General features: G+C 47.2%; 1 protein-coding gene across 3 annotated transcripts in view; it reads right to left on the reverse strand.

The window, feature by feature from the left end:
- Positions 1-881: 881 nt before the first annotated feature.
- fbxw7 (F-box and WD repeat domain containing 7) overlaps positions 882-20,366 on the reverse strand; it is a 37,172-nt gene continuing 17,687 nt past the window's right edge. The window contains exons 1-11 of one of the 3 annotated variants that reach the window (XM_085911288.1): positions 14,824-19,746; positions 11,829-11,911; positions 11,045-11,186; positions 8,483-8,617; positions 7,444-7,567; positions 7,214-7,350; positions 6,662-6,775; positions 5,418-5,599; positions 4,315-4,540; positions 4,035-4,245; positions 883-3,309 (exon numbers count right to left, since the gene is read on the reverse strand). In XM_085911288.1, the coding sequence (XP_085767414.1) occupies positions 3,041-3,309; positions 4,035-4,245; positions 4,315-4,540; positions 5,418-5,599; positions 6,662-6,775; positions 7,214-7,350; positions 7,444-7,567; positions 8,483-8,617; positions 11,045-11,186; positions 11,829-11,911; positions 14,824-14,862 (1,662 nt within the window). In that variant the 5' untranslated portion in view covers positions 14,863-19,746 and the 3' untranslated portion in view covers positions 883-3,040. Of the gene's footprint in view, positions 3,310-4,034; positions 4,246-4,314; positions 4,541-5,417; positions 5,600-6,661; positions 6,776-7,213; positions 7,351-7,443; positions 7,568-8,482; positions 8,618-11,044; positions 11,187-11,828; positions 11,912-14,823; positions 19,747-20,366 lie in introns of those variants that run through there. The other 2 variants (XM_085911289.1, XM_085911287.1) reach the window with 2 other exon arrangements.

Consider the following 20,366-nt stretch of genomic DNA (forward strand, 5'->3'; position numbering starts at 1 on the left):
GGACGGTGAGCAACGGGAGGACGTGAACCGGGATGTTCCCACTGCAGAGCTCGTTAAGATTGCTTGAGATTTTGGTTCTCACGGATTTTTAGCAATTAATGAGGAATAGCAATTAATGAGGAATAGCAACGGAGCTCAATGAAGATTACACAAGTTATGTCACGAAAACGAGTATTTGGGATTATGTAAATAGTTCTAGGTGCCATTAGATAATCGAAAGGGTTACTTTGAACTAAAATGGCCGATTTAAGGGCTTCTTGATTATTATTTTTTTACTATTATGCCCATGATAAATTGACTTATTACATTTCATGTGGTTACATTACAAGTTGAAGTGGCTTCGGGGCTTCCTCTAGACTTCCATGACATCTTATCAGTTCACTCTGTCACTTGTCAGGCAACAACGGTTCTAAATGGGATTAAGCGTAGCCGTCCGATTAAGGCTGCCGGCATCCACCGAGACTTTTCAATGTTTACCATAGCAACGCATGCTGCAGGTAAAGGGGGGGGCTACTATCTCAAGCGGCTCTGGTGGCGCCAGCCGCTCGTTCATCAAGTATGAAGGTGGCGAAAAAATAAATCGCAAGCTGGATAAATGGCCGATAACCTCGAGAAATGAGTCCATTCATCATCTCCGCAAAAAGACAAATGACAGAGAGCCACAATAAAAGCATTTTTCTCTCTCTAAAAAAAAAAAAATCCTCATTTCACAAAGCGGGAAAAGGGAGACTGCAGCAACAGGAAGGTCGGCGTTTTTTTGTTGTTGACATTTTCAGTTGAGTATCTTCAAATGTTACGATTACAAATCTTTTCAACCGTTAAGTGCAAAGCAGATTATTATTATTTTTTTTTTAAAAATCCAATTCAACCACAAACAAGAAATCAAATTACTCCCTTCACGACAACTTTACCCAAATAATTTGCTTTATTCAACATAGAAGATTCCTTCACACAAGGTAACAAAACAGACAATGGATTTTTTGCTTGAAATGAAGAAAAAAAAAAAAAAAAAAAAGTAAAATAAACCCACATTTTATTGCACTTTAAGTTATAAGAAAATAAAATTCTAGGTGAATGAAACAAATCACAAAAATCCCTTTAAGGTTTTTTTTTTTTCTGTCTGTCTAGTCTTTTTTCGCCAGGCAGTTTAACACAAACTGAACTGAAAAAAAGACTTTTAAAAAAAAAAAAAAAAAACATCTGGCTCATCAAACCAGACCATAAATTAAACAGCGGGAGAAAAATGAGGAGAAAGAGCAAGATTGTTTTGTTGTTTGTTTTTTGTTGACTATACAGTGTTACAACCACTTTCACAGTTCAGCTTGTGACTTTTGGAGAGAAGTTTTGGCTACAAGGTTCACCTTTTTTTTCCTTTTTTTTTTTTTTCTTGCCCACCATGTGTAACACTTAAAACTTTACAGGTGGGCGGGCCCTCTACGGACGACAACCAATCACACGCCAGGACGTTTTTTGTTTGTTTGTTCTTGTCCATTGAAATCCTGTAAAGTGTTTTTTTTTTTTTTGTCCACGCAGCATTAATACATTCCCGCCGTTTTTTTCCCGAGGAATGTGTTCACAAGTTGTCCGCTAGCACGCTAACACTCATGCTTCCTTCTTTTTTTTTCTTGGCAGGCGAACCCGTCCTCTCCGCCTCGTAGAGGCACGTTTGGCTCAAGTTTCAGAGGCAAAAAAAAAAAAAAAAAAACAAAGTAGGATGTTTGCTATTTTGTTGTCTTCTTTTCTCCCCTCTCAAAAACACAAGTGTTCAATTTGGAATTTCGCCTGGGACTAAAACGTCACAGCAAAAAAAAAAAAAAAAAAAGGTGACTATTTCCGTCCCGCCGATTCATCTAGCAGCATTAGTACAGTTTGGCCACAGGCTGGGAGGCGGCAGGTGGCGGTGGTCTTTGCGAGGAGTCGGGAGGTGCACGCTAGCCTCCTAAGTGCTCCGCCGCTGGACTGAAAAACAGAGGACAGCTTTGACTTTCCGTTGGTTTTTTTTGGTGGATGGCACCGGCTGGATAGCACGTTTGTGTCAGAAGAAAGTGACCACATCATCATCACCACCACCAGGTGGACTGCAGTGATGCTGTTCTTGTTCCTGGAGCGATAGATTGGTGGCCTCTCCCGAGGCTGGAACGCATCCCCAGATGGATTCGAGAAGAATCGAATTGAGTTTCTCTCCATTGAGATGTGGGCAAAGGGTTCTTGCTTCAGCAGAATGAAACTATCCGGACAGCACTGGTGTTCTCGTTCCTGTCTTTCCAGCCCGGTAGAGGGCACGGAGGGAAGCGGACGTCGCCTCTGACAGCATTGACATTCCTGATACCGAGGAGAGTTGGCGAAAAGTCGGGAAGATGGAACACACGGCTGGACTGAGGAGCAACATACTCATGTTCTTGTTCCTTTTTCTGCAGGCAGAATTCCGAAATTCTCAAGATTTTAACAGCGCACCAGCTGGGCTGGGAAAAAAACCCCTCAGATCACAGACAACGATGACGTTCCTGTTCCCCTTTTTTCAATTCCAAACTCCGAGAGGTCTGACTCTGGACAGCGTAGGCGTTCTTAACTGTTTTTTATATGTGGAGACTTGATTGGTGGTTGCTAGGCCACGGAATCCAAGCTTGACCCAAAACGCTCTGGGAAAACTGGACAGCGTTGATGTTCCTGTGGGAGGTTTGGGTAGGTGGGCACCTGTTCCTGTTTTTTCAACTCAACGCCAAGGAAGGCTGGAAAACAAGATTGATTGATAACACTTGCGTCTTCCCCCCCCCCAACAAACAATGAGAAGGGGTGAGGGTGTCCTAATACTGCTTGCTGATAGCAACAGTTGAATTCACAGTTGATGACGTTGAGGTTCACAACAGGAACAAGTGAGCCAAACAAGGATGGGTTGAAATTCCAACGGAGATCTTCCTGGGGTCTCGGAGGTGCTTCTCTGTACACGGCGACAATCGGCCCTTGCGATGGGGGTGGCGCCTCCCGATTCCCCGCCCCCTCCCACCCTTGCTCCCCCTCCCCCCCTGTAACAAGCGCGCATTCACTTCATGTCCACGTCAAAGTCGAGCACGAGCAGCTTGGTCTCCTCCGTGCCGTTGCGGCTGCCCACGGCGCACACCAACTTGGTGTTGGAGGCCCGTATGCGCCACACCACGCCGCCGCTACCGCCGCTCTCCAGCGTCACCAGGTTGCGGATGAACTCGCCCGTCTTCAAGTCCCACAGCTTGACCGTGCCGTCGTCCGAGCTGGTGATCACAAAGTTCTTGTTGAACTGCAGGCACGTGACGGCGCTCTGGTGCTTGTGCGGACCTGCCGGACAAGACAAGAACAGTCTGCAATCACGCTTCGGGTCAAGACGGCGCCGTCCGTCCGTCCGCTGACTTCCGAGCCGGCGTGAGGCTTGAAAGCGATATCTTAATGAAATCAATCGGAGGCGACGGCAAACACAAAAGGGCGTTTAGAGCCGCGGTTGCCACGGCAACGGGATCCAGCCGCGGTTTGTTTCCGAGGCCGCCGTTGCGCTCGGTCCACCTATTGTGTCATTAAAGGTAATGAACGGCAGACATTGTTCACTGACCTAATTACAGCACCTACAAAGCCGTTATCTCGGACGTAAACATCCGCCCGAGGCTCGACCCCGCGTGTCTTTTCAGCATCCCACCGCGGTGCAACCCCCCCTTTTGTTTTTTTCGGTTTTGTTTCAGCCGACTGTTAACTAATGAGGGCGGCTTTCGAAGCTACTTCCCCGTGTGCCGCCGTTGGCGCTAATGGAGTTCACGCAAACACAAATGAAAGGCAAAGAGCTTTTGTTTGCACACGCAGACAAACAAGGCTCGCCGTGTTCTTCGTTTGTCGCCGCGACGCAAATGAGACGTCACTCGGGATGAACAATTCATCGAATTTAAAAATGACATAGAACTCTAGTGGAATGCGCTTTCCAAAACACCAAAAGGATGGAATTTTAAAACGGCTCACCCAAAGTATCTTATCGAAAAACCTTTTACGAGATTCTTTTGAGCGAGCGGCCCACCCACCTTGCAACGTTTGCAGACACTGGCCCGTCTTGATGTCCCAGATCTTGACGGTGGAGTCGGCGTTGCCCGACACCAGGATGTTGTCTTTGAGTTCCATGCCGCTGGTGAGCGACTGGTGGCCCGTCAGCGTGTGGATGCAGTTGCCCGTCTCCACGTCCCACACTCGGATGGACGTGTCCAGCGAGCCGCTCACCACGTGGATCCCGTCGAACTGGACGGATCCAAATGGACACGTTGGCTCCGGCTGGCTTTTTACCAGGCGGCGGCGACGGCGGCTCACCTGTAGCGAGTACACCCGGTTGGTGTGACCCTGCAGCGTGTGGAGGCACGTCTCCGTCTCGGGGTCCCATACTTTGACCATAAAGTCGTATGCGCCGCTGACCACCCGCCGGCCGTCGTACTGGACGCAGCGCACGGCCGCCACGTGGCCCATGAGGACGTGTAAACACTGGCCCGTCTCGATGTCCCACACGCGTAGCGTGGCGTCCCGAGAGCCGCTCACCACCCTGGACGCACAAAAGTCAGCACACCCTCCCCTTTAGACTCACCGTTGCTCAAAACTTCAGCAAAAATCAAAGCTCCTCTTTCTTTAGCTTTGTACTTGAAATCTAAAAAGCTCCACCGGAGGCCCTCGAGCTCACAGAACGGATTTTTTTTTGAGACGCGGAAGACAAAGCGTGCTTAAGGTATCCAAATGTGTTGACGTTCATCCATTCATCTGTTGACTAGGAACTAGTTGGCCAAACCGATGACAGGTTGCTGGCGCACATTCCTTGTTAATATGGCAATGTTTAATTGCAATCATTCGAAAAGGCCTCGCTGCTTGGAAAAAGAAAGGCCCGGCGCGTTACTCACGGTCTGCTTTTCAACTAAGCCTTGACGGGCCCCGAGGTGCAAAGAGCACTTTGGAGGCTCTCCGGTGGTATGAAGGAGTGTGGGGGGGTCTCGGCCAAAGGGGGCCGGTTTAATGACCACCATGCTTACTTTCACACAGGCACAGATGCTCTTTTTTTTTTTTGTCTGTCAGGTTGCGGCTGCCATTAAAGCCGAGAAAACATCATTAGCAGAATGCTCATTACTTCCTTCCACCCTTTTTTTTTTTTTTTTAACTTTAATCGCCATTTGTTTGCTGGTTTGTCAGCAGGATGGGACCAAAACTACTTGATGTGCTTTTTTTTTCTTCTTTTCTTTCTAGGACAACTTTCCAGAAAGGGCAGAAAGGGCCCTGATGGAATTAGCATTTGGATAAAAGGTGCTGAGCAAGCAATTTCGGTTTCTGTGCGGTTTTGTTTGCTGCGGGACACATTTTAGGAGGCCTTATTTTTCTTATCCAGGACCACCCAAGTCCATTTCCAAGACCACGGCAGAAGTGTGCGGCCTCACCTTTTCTCGTGCAGATGCATGCAGCGCACTGTTGAGGTATGCCCGTAGAGGGTGTGGATACATTCTCCCGTCTCCGCATTCCAGACCTTGAGCGTGCGGTCGGTGGAGCCGCTGATGATGATGTTGTCGCGCATCTGCGACGACCACACGCCGCCCGTGTGGCCCACCAACGTCCTCAGACACTGCCAAGTCAGAGAAATCCGTTTTCTTCTGCGTGCTCGACGGCTGACGAGGCCTTCGTTCGTTCGTTCGTTCGTTCGTTCCCATTAGGCGCGCTAGATTAGCAATTGATTAGCGCGCTGACGAGAAATCCTTCCGATCAATTGGATTTGCGCAGTGTGTCCGCATTGTGTGCTTCTATTCCAGGATCTACGACTAATTCAATTAAAAATGCCTGGAGGATTTACTGCGGGGAACGCGAGCGACCTGCGCCAAGTCCCTCTCCGGTCGGTGACTTGATAAGATCATATAAAACTGCGAGCGGAATTCCTCAGGGCAGCGTTTGGAGGCCCATTTATTTTCCATAAAAAGTGGAATTTGAAGCATTCTTGGAATTCAGTTTTTTTTTTTTCTCGATAACAGATACAATTTTGAGGGGATCGATGTCCCGATACGTCGGGTTCAAGTGTGTCAAATGGCCCCGGGACATATTGCGAAGGAATGCTGAGTACGTGGAAGGCGCTACACGCAGATGGTGGTAATCCTAATGTATCTTTTACACTGCACTTTTATTGCCACGGACAGGCAATTGGAGCCCAAATGGTCGACTGGGTTTAATTCCGCTCCCTCTCGGACGTGAGATCCATTTTCAGCAGTCGGGCAAATTCGCAGCTCGTCACTGAAACCGCGTCTAATATTGCCGACTAACGTGTGAGGAACTTGTCCATGACTGTGCAAGGAGGAAGACTTCAGAGGATTGGTATTCAAAGCGCTACAACAACAAATTCCTCACATTCCATTTTCTTTTTTGTTTCTGTGGGCGCCGCACAATGCCCGACCACGAGAGCCGCGCTAGCAGCAGCTCGGAATACCAACGCTGCACATCATCAGATTGTATTGGCATCCATTTTGTAATGTGCGGCCCGACAATCAAATGAGTCTGAAAGTCGTTTCAAGTCCTGTGGTTCGTATCAAAGACTTTCCAGAGCATCTGGCGTGGGATGAAGGCTCAGTCCGCACGTGTTTTTCTTTCAAACAATGATGTCCACATGTGTAAATGTTGGATTTCCATCTGCAAAACGTACCTTCCCCGTGATGGCCGACCAGACTTTGAGCGTGTTGTCGTCAGAGCCGCTGACGATTCGGTTGCCGCAGAATTGGAGGCAGGTGATCACGTGGTCGTCGTGACCTTTCAGCACCTGAGCGAGAGAGGCCGATTGCTTTTTTTTAACATCAGAGAAACCGGCGTAAAATGTCAGTCGGCGCCGCGGGTGTAGTAGCTAGAGCTACCCGGTGTGGCCATGTCATCTTCGAAGTCGACAGGTGGGTTCCCGTCCCCCAGTTCATAAGTGTGGCCGGCCGGACGAATGCTCTGAACAGGAGTTCATCAGGGAAGCGTTTGAGGTCCTTTAATTTTCTCCATGATTTTTTTTTTTAAATGCCACCTTGGAGGAATTGAGGTCCAGTTAGTTCCACCCCTAAAGGTGCTCCTCAGGGAAGTGTTTGAGGGCCGTTCGTTTTCTTTAAAATTGACCTTGGTCGAAATTTAACCTCCTCGCCTAAAAGTGAAGTGTCATTCTCATTTTCTCTAAGATTTCCCCTTATCAAGCTAAAGCTGCCAAAAAAAGATATGCTACCTTGGGTGATTTGAGGTTCCCTCTCCTCCAGTTAGTGTCTATTCTGTGCTGCCTGATGTAGGCACTCTTCCAGGGGCTGTGAGTGAAGCCGGGCTTGACGACTTTCCTCTTCTTGAGAGGCAAAGGCTCATCGATGCCTGTTGGTGGGCAAGTCAGAGGGAAAAGATGAGCTGTCATTCGCTAAGACTTCAAAGCGACGTGTCGCCGCAGAGGATTAAGCACGCACGCACCTTCTTCCCGGCATTTTTCCCTCCAAAGCAAGTTGTCCTCTGCGAGAATGCGCCAGTAGCGACACGTCTGGGCGGCTTGGAGGAGGTCCTTGGGCTCCAGGAACGACAGCACGTACAACGCCAGCTGTGGGAACGGCGACATGTGAGAAAGGCACAATCGAGGAACAGAGAACACCTCCAGCCAGAAATGTCCTGTACGAACAGGATGATGACATTGATTCAATTTGCCTCTGCTTCATCAGTCGGGAAGAGTCAAATTGCTTCATGGCAGGAAGTTGTGGAAAATATGGACACCAGGGCTAAGCGTTGCGTGACAAATTCAGCATGTGGTCAACAGATCTGGAGGCTAATTTGCTTGTGCAGAGTTTTAACTACAATTAGAAGACAGACAAAACTGATTAAAGCAGCCTGGGTAACAGCGACAGATTTTTTCCCTACTTCATTTATTTTTCCTCATCCTTAATAATTTGTGTTGTCTAAAATATCGGCTTTTTTAACGTATTGGTGTATTTTTAAATTGATACTTTCTGTAATGAGTAAAATGTTTAGATTTTTGCTTCATATATGGTATTTCTAAAAACAGTTCTTTAAAATCAATATTTTTTGTTACACTTTTAGTAATACACTTTTTTTTATAAAAGATATTTTACTATCTTTTTACCTAAATCTTGTTTTCCATCAAATTTCTGCCTTATTTTTTTCCCCCCTTTCTTTATTTATCCAAAATACGATCCCCAAACTTTTTTGTTTTTAGCCCACCATCCCAGACTGGACTTGGCGTTAAGTGGACTTTCAACAACAGGTACAGCAAATATACAATGAATTCCCCTGTTTAACACAAATCTATAGTCCTCTTTGAGTCACCGTGAATGACGCAAGGCCTCGCCGCGGTCGGATTAGCGCTAGCGACATGTCAGGTGTTCCCATTCAACAGCTTGATGTCTGACACAAAGAGCTAAAAGAAGACGTGTGTGTGTGTGTGTGTGTGTGGAGAAAGGTGTTAGATTCAACTGGAGGGTCCATTATATTTTCTCCTCACCTCTTTGGGCAGCAGGGAGATGAAGTCGCGTTGGAACTGCGGCTCGATGACCTGCATCATATGCTTGACCTGCGTGGGTTCACAGATGTCAATCAACTCGTCCAGCGCCAGCAGCTTCTCGGGGCCGGACCAGCTCTGCAAAAAAAAAAAAAAAAAAAATCTCAATATGACTTAAAAAATCCTTTCAAAATAATCACGCGCATTCCTGCATTGAAAAGCGGCTTGGAAATGGTCGCCATGGAAACGGCTTTGAAGCAATTATTCTGTCAGGATCTGTCAGGAGTGCAGGGGAAGGTCTTTACTTTTTTCCACCACTCGAAACGAGTGAGTTTCGCTTTGTCTCCCGTGCCGATGCAGCGCGTCTAATTGATTCTCGTGCCGACCGTGTCCAATTGGAAATACAACTATATTTAAAGTTCCAGAGAAGGTTTATTGTTTCGGTGTCTCCTTACCATATTCTCATTTTTTTTTTTTTTTTAAATCCGATGCCGTTTGAATCAAAACAGAGTTTCGTCGGGGCCACGCTTATGTAATCTTGTCGTTAGGGCACCTTGCGGACGTGACGCCGCCGACTCGCGTTTGGTGGCTAGGAGAGTAAACAACTTCCGACGTGCCCTCCGAAGCGACGGCGGGAAAGAGCTGCGGGCAACCTCGCCTATTTCAGGATACAAACACGCAAAGTGGAACGCCGGAAGCCGGCCGGAGTCACAACAGTGGGGAAAACCGACGATCACGTACGAGCAGCGACGAATGGTGAGCGTGGAAAATGTCTAATTCCTCAAATAAAAAAGACCCCCCCCCAAAGATTTCCACTCAACGCCATGTTTGACGAGTTTCTTTTTATACGTCCCCCATAATTAAATCTATTTTTGTCTAATATTTTGTATTCCTTGCAAAAATATTTTGTTTGCTCCAATGCTTTTCCACTCTCGAGTGTTTCTTCAGCTTCCCGCCATTAGCTGATCAAAAGGCATGTTCTCATTCTCCCCCCCCCCCCCCCAGCAAAACGCTTATGTCACGCCGGCGTCCTTGGCTTATTTATGGAGCTTCTCAACATTTTGCGGAACTCCTCTAACCAATGCGTCTAAACTTAAGCTGGGCTGTTATTTGGGAGTCATTTTCAACCAGACTGTGGATGAAATCTCACAAATGGCCCACCGATAGAGAAAAGTGGAGCTTTTGGGAAACATTGCTGTGGTCAAACTTTAGAGTCTAGTGGGGCGTGTGGAAAAACAGTGAGGGGAGAAAAGAAAAAAAGAAAAGAGAGTTCAAGGTGTCCCATCAGGGAATTTTATGTTCTAGTTACTATGGCAACGTCCAAAATCATTACTCATTGCATTACTGTTGTGATCCCACTTTTGGCTTGCTGACTTATGTTTACACTACAATGTGGTAGAATTTTGTCAACAAGTTAACAACTCCAATTGAAGTGGACAAACCGTGGAAAATAAATGCTGGGTGTCACGAATTCATTTTCTCTTTTTCCAATTTGAGTCAAAATGAAACCGACATTAAAAATGGTTTGGTCCATCCAAACACGTCATTTGTGTCGTTAACATTGATATATGTTGCGATTGGATGATTTTTTTTTACGTCGCGCCGGGAACCGACGCCAAAAATGCATATTTGCACTTTGGGTTCAACGCGCGTTGTCATCTATGGCTTCGCTCACGTCGGCACCAACGCAGAGGTCTGACCCGTTCTGTTGTTACATCGGCGCTTTCTTTTTTTTTTCTCCCCCCGACAGGCCGAGACGTGACTGCGGAATGTACGGAATGTGCCTTTGAGCCGCCTGTACAATCAAGAAGCTGTCACGTTCAAAAGATGCCAAAGTGGCCCGAGGACTTGTCACGCGCACGCACGTACACGCGGCGTAATGAGCGGCTTCAAATCTCATCCGTCACGGTTCAGACATGAACTTGTTTGCGCTGACGACGAGAGAGTCAATTAAAAGGCTTCCGACCGGTTATCAAAAAGCCCCGTTATAAATATGACGGACGGGCAAAGACGATCGGTTAACCGATCGCTGGGAAAAAGCTTCCGCTCCACTCGCGGCGGCGGCGCCGTGGAGCGTAACTGTCCGATCCGCTTCTGGAAAACCTGCAAACAGACTGCCGTAATTATCCCCGGATTAGCATTTTATCCTCGGCCCTGTTAATAACGAGCTCAAAATATAATTCCGCCGTTATCGGTGCGCTCGACATACGATAGCATCTGTTCAACTTCTTAACACCGACAACATGTCGTCCCTTCATCTGCTTTTACCCCCCCCCTCTTCTCGACAGCTCGGGCTAATTCCAATTCCACGCTACGGTGCCTTCCAGTGATGCGCAGGCGGGGCTGCAACGACAACAATTATGGCGCGAGAGAGTAAGAGCGAACTGGGATTGATGATTACTCCAGCCCGGGGTTTTTCCGACACAGAGAGAGAAAAAAAAAAAATGGAGGCGGCGGCTGTTATTATTTGAAGTTGGATGTTGACGTTGGATCAGACACATTTGGAAGTCGCTCTAAATGAATGATGGCTTTTCTTTCATGTGGTAGGAAAAATAAGGTGCCCACCTGAAAGGTCCGGAGCCATTCCTGGAGCCCCGAGGGGGGCGGGATGGTAGTGATGCGTCGCCTCTGCTGGCCTTGACCGTTGGCCGCCCGGATGTGGCCGAAGGTGGTGGGCGTGGCCGGGCATGGCACGATTCCTGTCGGGCTGGAACGATAAAAAGGACAACATTCTAAATTCGATTTTTCTCTGTTTTGACTCCTAAGAGCTTGACTGCTCGTCGTAGCCGGTTTGAATTGTTCTACGGCGGCCATTTTGAGCCTGGAATCAAGTCATTGATTTGCTATTAAGGACAAAAATAGATTGCTTGGTTAAAATGTGCCTTTTTTTAAATGACTCCACAACTTTTCAAATTTATCTCAACGTAAAAAGTAAAAACGTCTTCATTTCCGTTTTTAATGCGCAATATTTACGTTTGATGTCGTCCGCTGCCGCGAGAAGACTGATGCAGAAGAAATCCCCAGCGAGTGCGGCCGAGGTGGTGTCGTGGGAAAGCCCAGGGTCTATTTCATGATCGATTCATATTTAATGAGCCGGGATGCCGATACACAGCCGGTTACACGGCCACGTTTACACTTAAGTGCCCGTTGCGCGTGTCTGTGTATTTTTAATGAGGCAACATGCGCATCAAGTATTCATGAGTAACATCAGAGATGGCTGGCGGGAAAGCGTCATTCCGTTTGAACATCCCCGATGCGCTTTCCTTTCGTGGCCTGTTCAATATTGCATTTCTTTGGATGCCGGATGATGTGAAAGACATGTGACACTTTTTTTTTTTTTTTTTTTTACCTTGGGTACTCGGGACCTTTGCAGGGCTTTTTTCCTGAAGGGAAAGATCGGACCTCGGGGCCATGGTCCAACTTTCTCTTCATCTAAGGACAAAATCAAGAAATATGGACGATGTTAGAGATGCTGAACCTTTGTGGGGGGGGGGGGGGGGGAAAGGGTTAGGGTTAGGGTTAGGGTTAGGGTTAGGGTTAGCCAGGAGTTAGGGAAACAACAACCAGGAGATCATTTTTGATTTGAATACTTTTGCTTTCAACTCCAAAGCAAAGCTCTTAGTTAAAGGTCATGTTTATTTCCCCACTTTTTTTTTTTGCGTCTGCAAGTCGGCAAGTTAAAATCTGCTAGCGTCACATTTGTGCTAATGGGGGAGCCCAAGAACGGGGTGGATCAATATATCAATCGATGCGCCGCGTACAAATTTAATGAGCTCCGAAGCAAGAGCGGCAGCATCAACAAATCTGAAGGTATTCAGGTATAAAACGGCAGAATCATCTCCACGTTGTAGCTAGGAGGCTAACTGCTAGCACACCGTGCTGCCTCCGGTCGATAATATTCCAAATCATTTGAGCAAACAAAGACGCTTGTGTTTTACGTTGATCTGTTCCATTTCAGCCACACACGCAAGCCCCCCCCCCCCCTTCATCGAACCCGGTCCCAATTGTGTATACAAAGTGGATGGATGGCTCTCGTTCCTCAATTAATTCAACATGCGGCTTGTTTGACACGAGATGTGCGTGTGGTCTTCTCGCTTTCAGGTTGCTAACAAATAAATATTGTCAGTACAATATCCTTGTAACATGAAAACATTTAAATCTACCTTTAAGGATCTCTGGACACCAAAAGTTTGAGAAACTAACTGTTTATTTTGCACCTGCCGTGGCCGTTTTGGCCCATGGTGCCATCAAGCACTGTTACAAACACTAAATTTGTCCCACGATGCTACTCGTGCCGTAACTACGGAGAGCATCTGCATACTTGACGTCGTACTGTCTGGATCTGCAGTGGCTTGATAGCGGTCGGCTCTCCTCCAGATTGGCCCTTTATTTTGTCAGTCTCTATAATTTGGCCAGTTTCAATGTGTCCCCCCCCCCCCCCCCCTCCACCACGAGCGCCACACCGCCCGGGTCCCAAGGGGGACATTTGGTGTTTTAATTAGAACCCAAAGCGTTAAACTAAAGCCAAGAATGCAGGCTAGGGCTATCAGTGACTGCGCCCATTCTTTTCTGTATGGACTACAGAATCAAGGCGCTAAAAGCGAGCGATGGGAGGAAAGGCAGGCACGTGTACATGACTAGCACGCTAATGCATCGCCGCCACCCAAACCCCCCCCTCAGGACATTAAGACTGTGATCTAAAGCACAATTGATGATTTCCTTCTCCCCCGCTCGCATGCGAAACGGCACTGGAAAGTCGCACGTTATTCATTCGCCGTAACCTTTTGACAACAAACATGGCGACGGCGGAGGAAGGATTAAGAATGTCGAAAACGAAGTCGATGTAGCAAGCGGTGCCGGTGCGCGTACTTAAAAGGCTCAAGGCGTGTCCATGGTGAGGGTTTTCCCATTGGTTTTACAATGAGTGCCAGTGATTTCAACAGCGCCCCCTGTGGGTTTCCAAAGGTACTACTTTTTAAAAAAGCTTTTACATCCAAGTATGTGTATTATACAGAATGTATTATTATGTGTCCCAGGAGCAGCACAATATCCATTGATTGAAAGCAACAAAATGGTAATTCTTCGCATCCCATTCTTTTTTTTTTTTTTTAAACTAAGCACAATACAAAGCTATATTTAAAAAAAATAAAACATTTTTAATGAGCATTTTGTGGGTTAATCCAAATTACAGGCCATTTCAATATGAAAGGCTGATTTGAATGACAACAATGTTGCTTCATATTGACTTTTCATGGCTTCCAGCCACCAAATATCCCAGCGGATACTCCACCTCACACAAACTGACACAGTGACCCATTATCCCAGGTCCGAGCCTGGGGGCAAACGTTGAATGTCATGGGAGTGGTGAGACGTACCCTCGGTGTAAGACTCCGACAGGCAACAGATCACATGCACTGCTGCCAAATGAGCCAATGTGCTTCAGTGTCCAGATATTTGGATACAAGTCAGCGATTATATTCAAATAAAATAGTCTTTTGTGATCGTTTCAAGCAGACTAGTATGAATACAAAGTCAATTTGAAAGCACTATTAGACACAAAGCAAAAACTAGGGCAACTGTGGGGATGAAGAAAGTCAAGTTTCTCACTTTAGAAGGTTATTTAATTCAATTCAGGATTTTTTTTTTTCCGTCTTTTAAACGATTAACCAAATGATTGTCGGTGGTTGGGCACATTCTGAGCTTTGTGAAGCTTAGTTGGTAATTACTAAATTAACACACAGGCCAATTTCATTTATTTTATGATCTCTTCATTAAATATAACCATAAGGCGTGGGAACTCTGGCATTATAATTAATATTATAAATCCGTTGATTGTCAACGTTTTGGCTCATGTTCTTACATATACATCAAGCCGTCCAATTAAGATATTTTAATGTCCTTTGAAAAATATCGAGTCATCAGAAAAATTCAAAGTAACAGCCCAAAATACAAACAACGTGTCAACTTCTCGAATGGGTCTACCTTTGGGCCTCCAACCACAGATTGCAAACCCCCGAGTGTCGTTGCTTAAGCACGGTGCGACAAATCAATGAAGTCCGTCCACATTTTCATCTTTTTTTTTTTTTTTTTTAACTCCACTTGAGTGCCTAGCCGCTACCCGTCCGCAATATGCCCAATTAGCCATATCGGCGTGGAGAATATACAAATAAAAGCCAACGCCGAGGGACGCCCTGGGCTGCTGGAGCTCTGCGCCACGCCGCTCTCCGTCCTCCGCAGTGACAGAGCACAACCTGACCCGCGAGTGGCGCGTCATAAACAAAACCAGAAAAAGCTCATAATAATAATAAATAAATAAAAAACAGCGAGGCGACGCGGTGACTCACTTTGTAGAAAATCATCTTCAAAGTGCCGTAGAACCCCATGGTGCTCCTTTTTTCTTTTTTTTAGGGGGAGCCGGTGGCCGCTTCCTTCCTGCTCAGTGACGCTGGCTGGAGTGTAGCGGTGTTTCAGCGGGGGCGGTGACGGGGCTGTGACGGCGTGAGGCCGGCGGCCGACTCGCAGGTAGATCCGACGTCACCTCGGTTGTGAACATGCTCGGGCAAGTCACACCCCGTCCACTCGCGTCGCTTTTGTTACAATCCACCCCCCCGAGCGATGGCATCGAATTCAACTCGCGAAGATGAGCTCTCCACTCGGACGCCGGCTTGGAAGCGAGACACTCGTGTCCGCGTCAACGATGCGGCGGGCGGGCGGTGCGACGGCGGAGTGAAGGCTCGATCAACGCCGAGCGGGGAGTAATCACGGGAGGGGAGGAGCGGAAAGCAACGAGCGGGGGAGCAGAGAGCGAGTGTGCGTCCTCGTCTTCCTCTGCGCACGCTGCAAAAAAAAAAAAAAAAAAAGACGACGACTCCTCCGCATGGATCGTATTAGAGCCTCCCCAGTGGAGAGAAATGGTGCAGTCCGGCGTTTAGCGCTTTCTCTGAGGATTTGCACGATTTCCTTCTCTACCACCACTTGTTGCACAAACAACCCTCAAAACTGAGCCGACCTTCCTCCTCAAAATGAGGAAAAGGAGTGCTGAGAAGATGATTTGGGAAGAGCAGTGAGGAGCTTCCAAAACTGCCAATATTCCATTTGGTCCAAAAATGGACGTAGGCGTAGCAATTTGAGCTTTTACTGGCCAACTTGAGTTGGCAATATCAGGACTGTCATCATTTCACACTCGGGTGTGTCAACTTCTAAAATGCATCATCCAGAAGACAACAATGAGCTCAAGCAGCAGTCCTAATGTTGGTGCACCTGCTTATTTGCACACCGATTCAAAAAAGGGCCGATATGCGCTGACCGGTTGGTGATCAGGCAAAAAAAAAAAAAAAAAAAGATAATCGCTTCCATTTTTGTATGTTTGAAATGTTTACGTGTACGACAAATGCTGTCAAACGGAAATCAGAATCAAATTCAGATGACAGTTGTACTTTGGGATTAAGAAAAAATATTAATTGGGGAGGGGGGGACCGAAATCTGAATGGGGGAAAAGAAATGCTTCCATTTTTTTTTTTTTTTTTTGGTGTTATATGTAAATGTTCCGACGCAGGTGTTGCTAAGCAAGCTGGACTCTTACTCGATCCCAAACGGCCGCATTTGCTCCAAGCGTCCAAATGACTGGCGATAATTGCTAACGCTGACCTCTGCCCGCCTATTTATTTCCTCCGCAGTCCATTGATGTCGCTCGGGAGCGAGCGCATGGCGGCGCCTCTCGTCTTCTTTTCCTTTTTTTGACCCGACCCCTTCAAACATCAACCGGGGCTGTCGCGTGGGTGGCCGTGCGAGATGTTAATTCAACGATGCTCCATTATCCTTCGCCCGTTGCCGTGATTCATCATTTCCTTATTCACCGACTCCCACCCGTCCCTTCCTCCTCACGCTTTGCATCTGTCATGGCTGGAATGAGGCTCACGCTTCCAACTTGTTTTGTTATTAGGAACCTAGCCCCCCCCCCTCCGAAAAAAAAGAGGACAATCGCACAATGACACGCTCCCGTTTAGTGACGCGTCGCTGCTCGAGAGGTATTCCGCCCTCAAGTTCACCGCCCGGCATTAAACATTAGCTGGAGAAAGGCCCATTCTTCTCGCCGAGTTGGAAGGATTCCCACCAGAAGGATTTGAGGCGGCGGGGGAACTGCTGCCGTCTCTCGTTCGACAGCTGTTTTCGGAATATCATTCACTTCCCGCGTCGCGAGCTGCTGGGTATCCGTGTTGATATGACAATAATACTCTTTGCTTTGGATTCTGAATGGCTACGGCATTATTTGCTTTAACTAAGGTTATGGATGTTTTTTTTTTTTTTTTTGCTGAGGCGGCAGAAAAAAAAAAAATATCGACCATTATTTTAAGAGGGTGACGATACGCTCACGCCATAGCATTATATTCATCTCTTGGCTTTTTTTTTTTTTTTTTGGAGAGGTAAGCGACCCGCAAGGTGGGCAAATATTTGAAGCTAGGTGTCGTCGGAGCGCTTGGGGCGTGCACAGAACGGCGCCTCAGACCAAACGGCGGTGCGAAAAGGCCACCTCGTCGCCCAACCTTTACACAGCGCATTGGAATGCCTGGCATGCAGGAGAGGCCGCGTCGTGGCCTTTCAATGGGGCCGGCCTCTCCTTTGTGGCTTTCCTTCTGGCCCTTTTGTAAAGCCTCGACAACACCCCCTCCCCCGATACCGACCTACTGCTCATCAAAACTTTAATCACACTGGTCACACCTACAAAAAACCCAGCAAAGCAAGTTGGTTTTGTTCGGGGAGGGCAAAAAAAAAAAAAAAGTGATCCTTTGATGCGAGAGAGGTTATACGTAAACGCTTATTAACGCCGCGGCGCTTGTGGGAAATTACAAATGCTAACGTTTTAGCTTGAACACACAGCCTGAAGCTAATCCTCGGTTATTAGGTACTCCCAAAAGAATGGCGTTCATGATGTTTTAGGAATAAATCATCCTTTCTTAACACTCGAGGCGTCCTCCAAATCTATTTTAAGGACGATAAGATGAAAATATACACGCTCATTTGTCCCAAATGACAAAAAATGTCACCTTGCCAAAAGATTGCTGTACTAGGATTTTAATCTACCAATGTCTATTCTTGAAAAAAAAGAAAAGCCATCCATCCACTCATTTGGAGTTGAGTCATTTTTTTTTTTTTTTATGCGGCTCGTACTTATTTTTTTTTTTTCAACCATTTAAAAATAATTGATCTCAAAGGGCGGCATTTAAGACCATCTTCCTCTGTGAAACAAATTTAAATAAGGACATGATGCATTGAACAAGATTAGCTAAATGAAAAGAGTACCACTAAGTATTTTGGCTACGTTTGACAGCGCGGCGGGCGGGCGGCACAAAACGGGCGACCCATGTTGATTCACAATCCAATTTCAGCCAGTGAAGAGTACGCTTGATCTCGTTTAGATGTGTCCAGCCGGCACGCCGGCAGAGCAAAGGTTCTTGTCTAAAGTGTCCAGTTTGAGATTAGTGCTATCTCTGACGGGCCACCAGCAGAGCGGAGCCGCTGATAGCAAGGCCGGGCCGATTGGAGTTGAAATGACACAATTTGGCCACCAGGGGGCCGTACAGGTGAACGCCAGACGGAGATGGGAGTGAGGCGAAGCATGGGAACAAGGGAATATCTATGTCGGAAATCTTTTGGGGGAAGTTGAAGTCAAATGATGAAACTTGCCGCAAGTATCACAAAGATGATAAATGGAATGATGCAAGAGCGGCGAACAGAAGACGTGGAAATGATTCAACTCCAGTGACGGTGGCTGTCTGATGAGAAATCGTGGATTTCCATTATTATTATTTTTTTTTTTTAACAAAGAAACTACGACTTCCTCAATCTCGAGCCGCACGTTTGCTCTGCAAACAGCCTCGAGCTAGCAAACGCCACGGCCCGCAATGTTTTTGGAAACACATTGAACTTCCCGACTCGTTGAACGTCAACAATCAGCGCGGCTTAGCGTAACGATTCAGACCGTCGAGCTTTGTTTTGCGACAAACGCGGTCGTCGAGGGCGATGAGCTCGTCCGGAAAAGGTGACTGCAAACGCGTCACGACGGGACGGATGTTAGGTGAATCAATTAAAGCTTAAGTTTACACCCGAGTCGAAACCGCTGGATACGCCGCTCTGTGTCGAATATTGCTGCAGTCTTTCAAAAGCTTGTGTCGCAAACAATGTTCCTCGTACGCCCACACGCCAAGAGTACACATAAGGCATCGTCCTCCTACCTCGTATAGAAAACAAATGCAAGGTCAAAACTATAGCCGGCCATTTTGAATAGAGCTCGTAGGAGGCGCTGTTCATTGAATTCTAAGCTCAGACAATAGAAGAATGCGCCCTTTAATAATGCACCACCGACTCGCAGGCATGGTTCAGTTCTCGTGGCCTTTTGTTCACAAGACTTAGTTAGAGAGTTAAAAAAAACCAAAAAAAAAACAAAGCCAGAGACGGAGGAGAGAAAGAAAAAAAAACTCAACAATGTAAATGTGCAGTTCTCATAGCGAAGCGCCATGACACTTAATCTGGGCGCGCGGCCGTTTGGGAATCCCTGGGCTAAAGCAAGCTAAGCAGGATTTATGGGAGCGTCTGCATCAGTGAGGCAGCAGATGGCACGGCAAAAAAAAAAAAAAAAAGGGAAACATGGCCTTCTATTTGAATGATGTCGACACAAAAAGCATTCAAAGTGTGCCTTTAAATCAGGGCCGGGGCAGCCTACGGCCCGCAAAACACTTATCGGCAGCGATAAATGCAGTTTATCTTTCGAGCGCCCCTCCGAAATTGCCAAATCGAAACAAAAATGGCCGCTTGGAAACAAAAAAGGTTGCCAGGTTGCTTGTGTCTTTCCAGGCGCATGGCTCTTTGACATTTTTCACACTGCGCTTGGTTTTCTTGGCGTGCACCGAGAGGGTTCTCGATTTTTTTTATTTATTTTTTTGGGGGGTGGCTATAGTCATGATAACCAAATCTGCCAAATTCCATGTTAAATTAAACCGGCATGATGGTTTGAATTTTGGACTCCCTCTACAACGAAATACAAATCCTCGTGAGATTTTGAGAAAAGCCTTCCAAAAAAAAAAAAAAAAAAAAAGGCAATTTATAGTTTCATTTATTTGCTCCGCTACTCCCGTTTTAAATGACTCTACTTTGTTATCGACTGAACTCCCCCGCAAAAAAACTATCGTTGGCGTCCATTCGCCCGACACGTTGGGAAGGCGTGGCTCACGACACGACACTATAAATGACCCGCGCCTTTTGACAAAGGGTCGACCCGGAATAGCGGCCTGCCGCTTTTAATCCGGGGGGGGGGGGGGGCGCTCCATCTGATGGCGCTTGCGTCTCCAACCACATCCGGTAGGACAGCTGTATGGTAATGGGCACGAGTGGCCGGAGGATCGGAGGGCAGACCGCACCAAACAAGGGGCCCCCTTCACAGCGTGGGGGGCGACTTGGCAGATTACACATTCAGGAAACAAATAAAAGGCGAGCCAAGATGCCCGACAAAACTTGGGAGTTAGTATTTGTATTTTTGACAACTATTGCGGCCGCGGCGCTTTAATTTTCCTCCGGCGGTCAGCTTGACTGATGTCAGACATTTTGAAGGGTTGGAAGGAGGCGCCGGCCGGCTACCGGCAGACTGGAATCCAATCAATACTCGAACGGGCCGAGCGAGCTGCGGAGCTAATCCAGACGCTAGGATGACGGAGGACAGGCAGGGGCGTGGGCAACAGAGGAGGACCCCGCTACTCGCCCCGTACCTTCACCCCCCCCCTCCCCTTTCATCTGTAAACTTGTTGCCTGGCAACAGGAGTCTCTCCACGTCGGCCTCCGGGCTGCATTGAGCGCCTCTGGCCTCATCCGGGGGAATATAACGCTCCGGTTTGCT

Source organism: Syngnathus leptorhynchus, chromosome 5 (genome assembly GCF_054491065.1).
Source record: "Syngnathus leptorhynchus isolate UIUO chromosome 5, UIUO_Slep, whole genome shotgun sequence".
Taxonomy (NCBI): Eukaryota; Metazoa; Chordata; class Actinopteri; order Syngnathiformes; family Syngnathidae; genus Syngnathus; species Syngnathus leptorhynchus.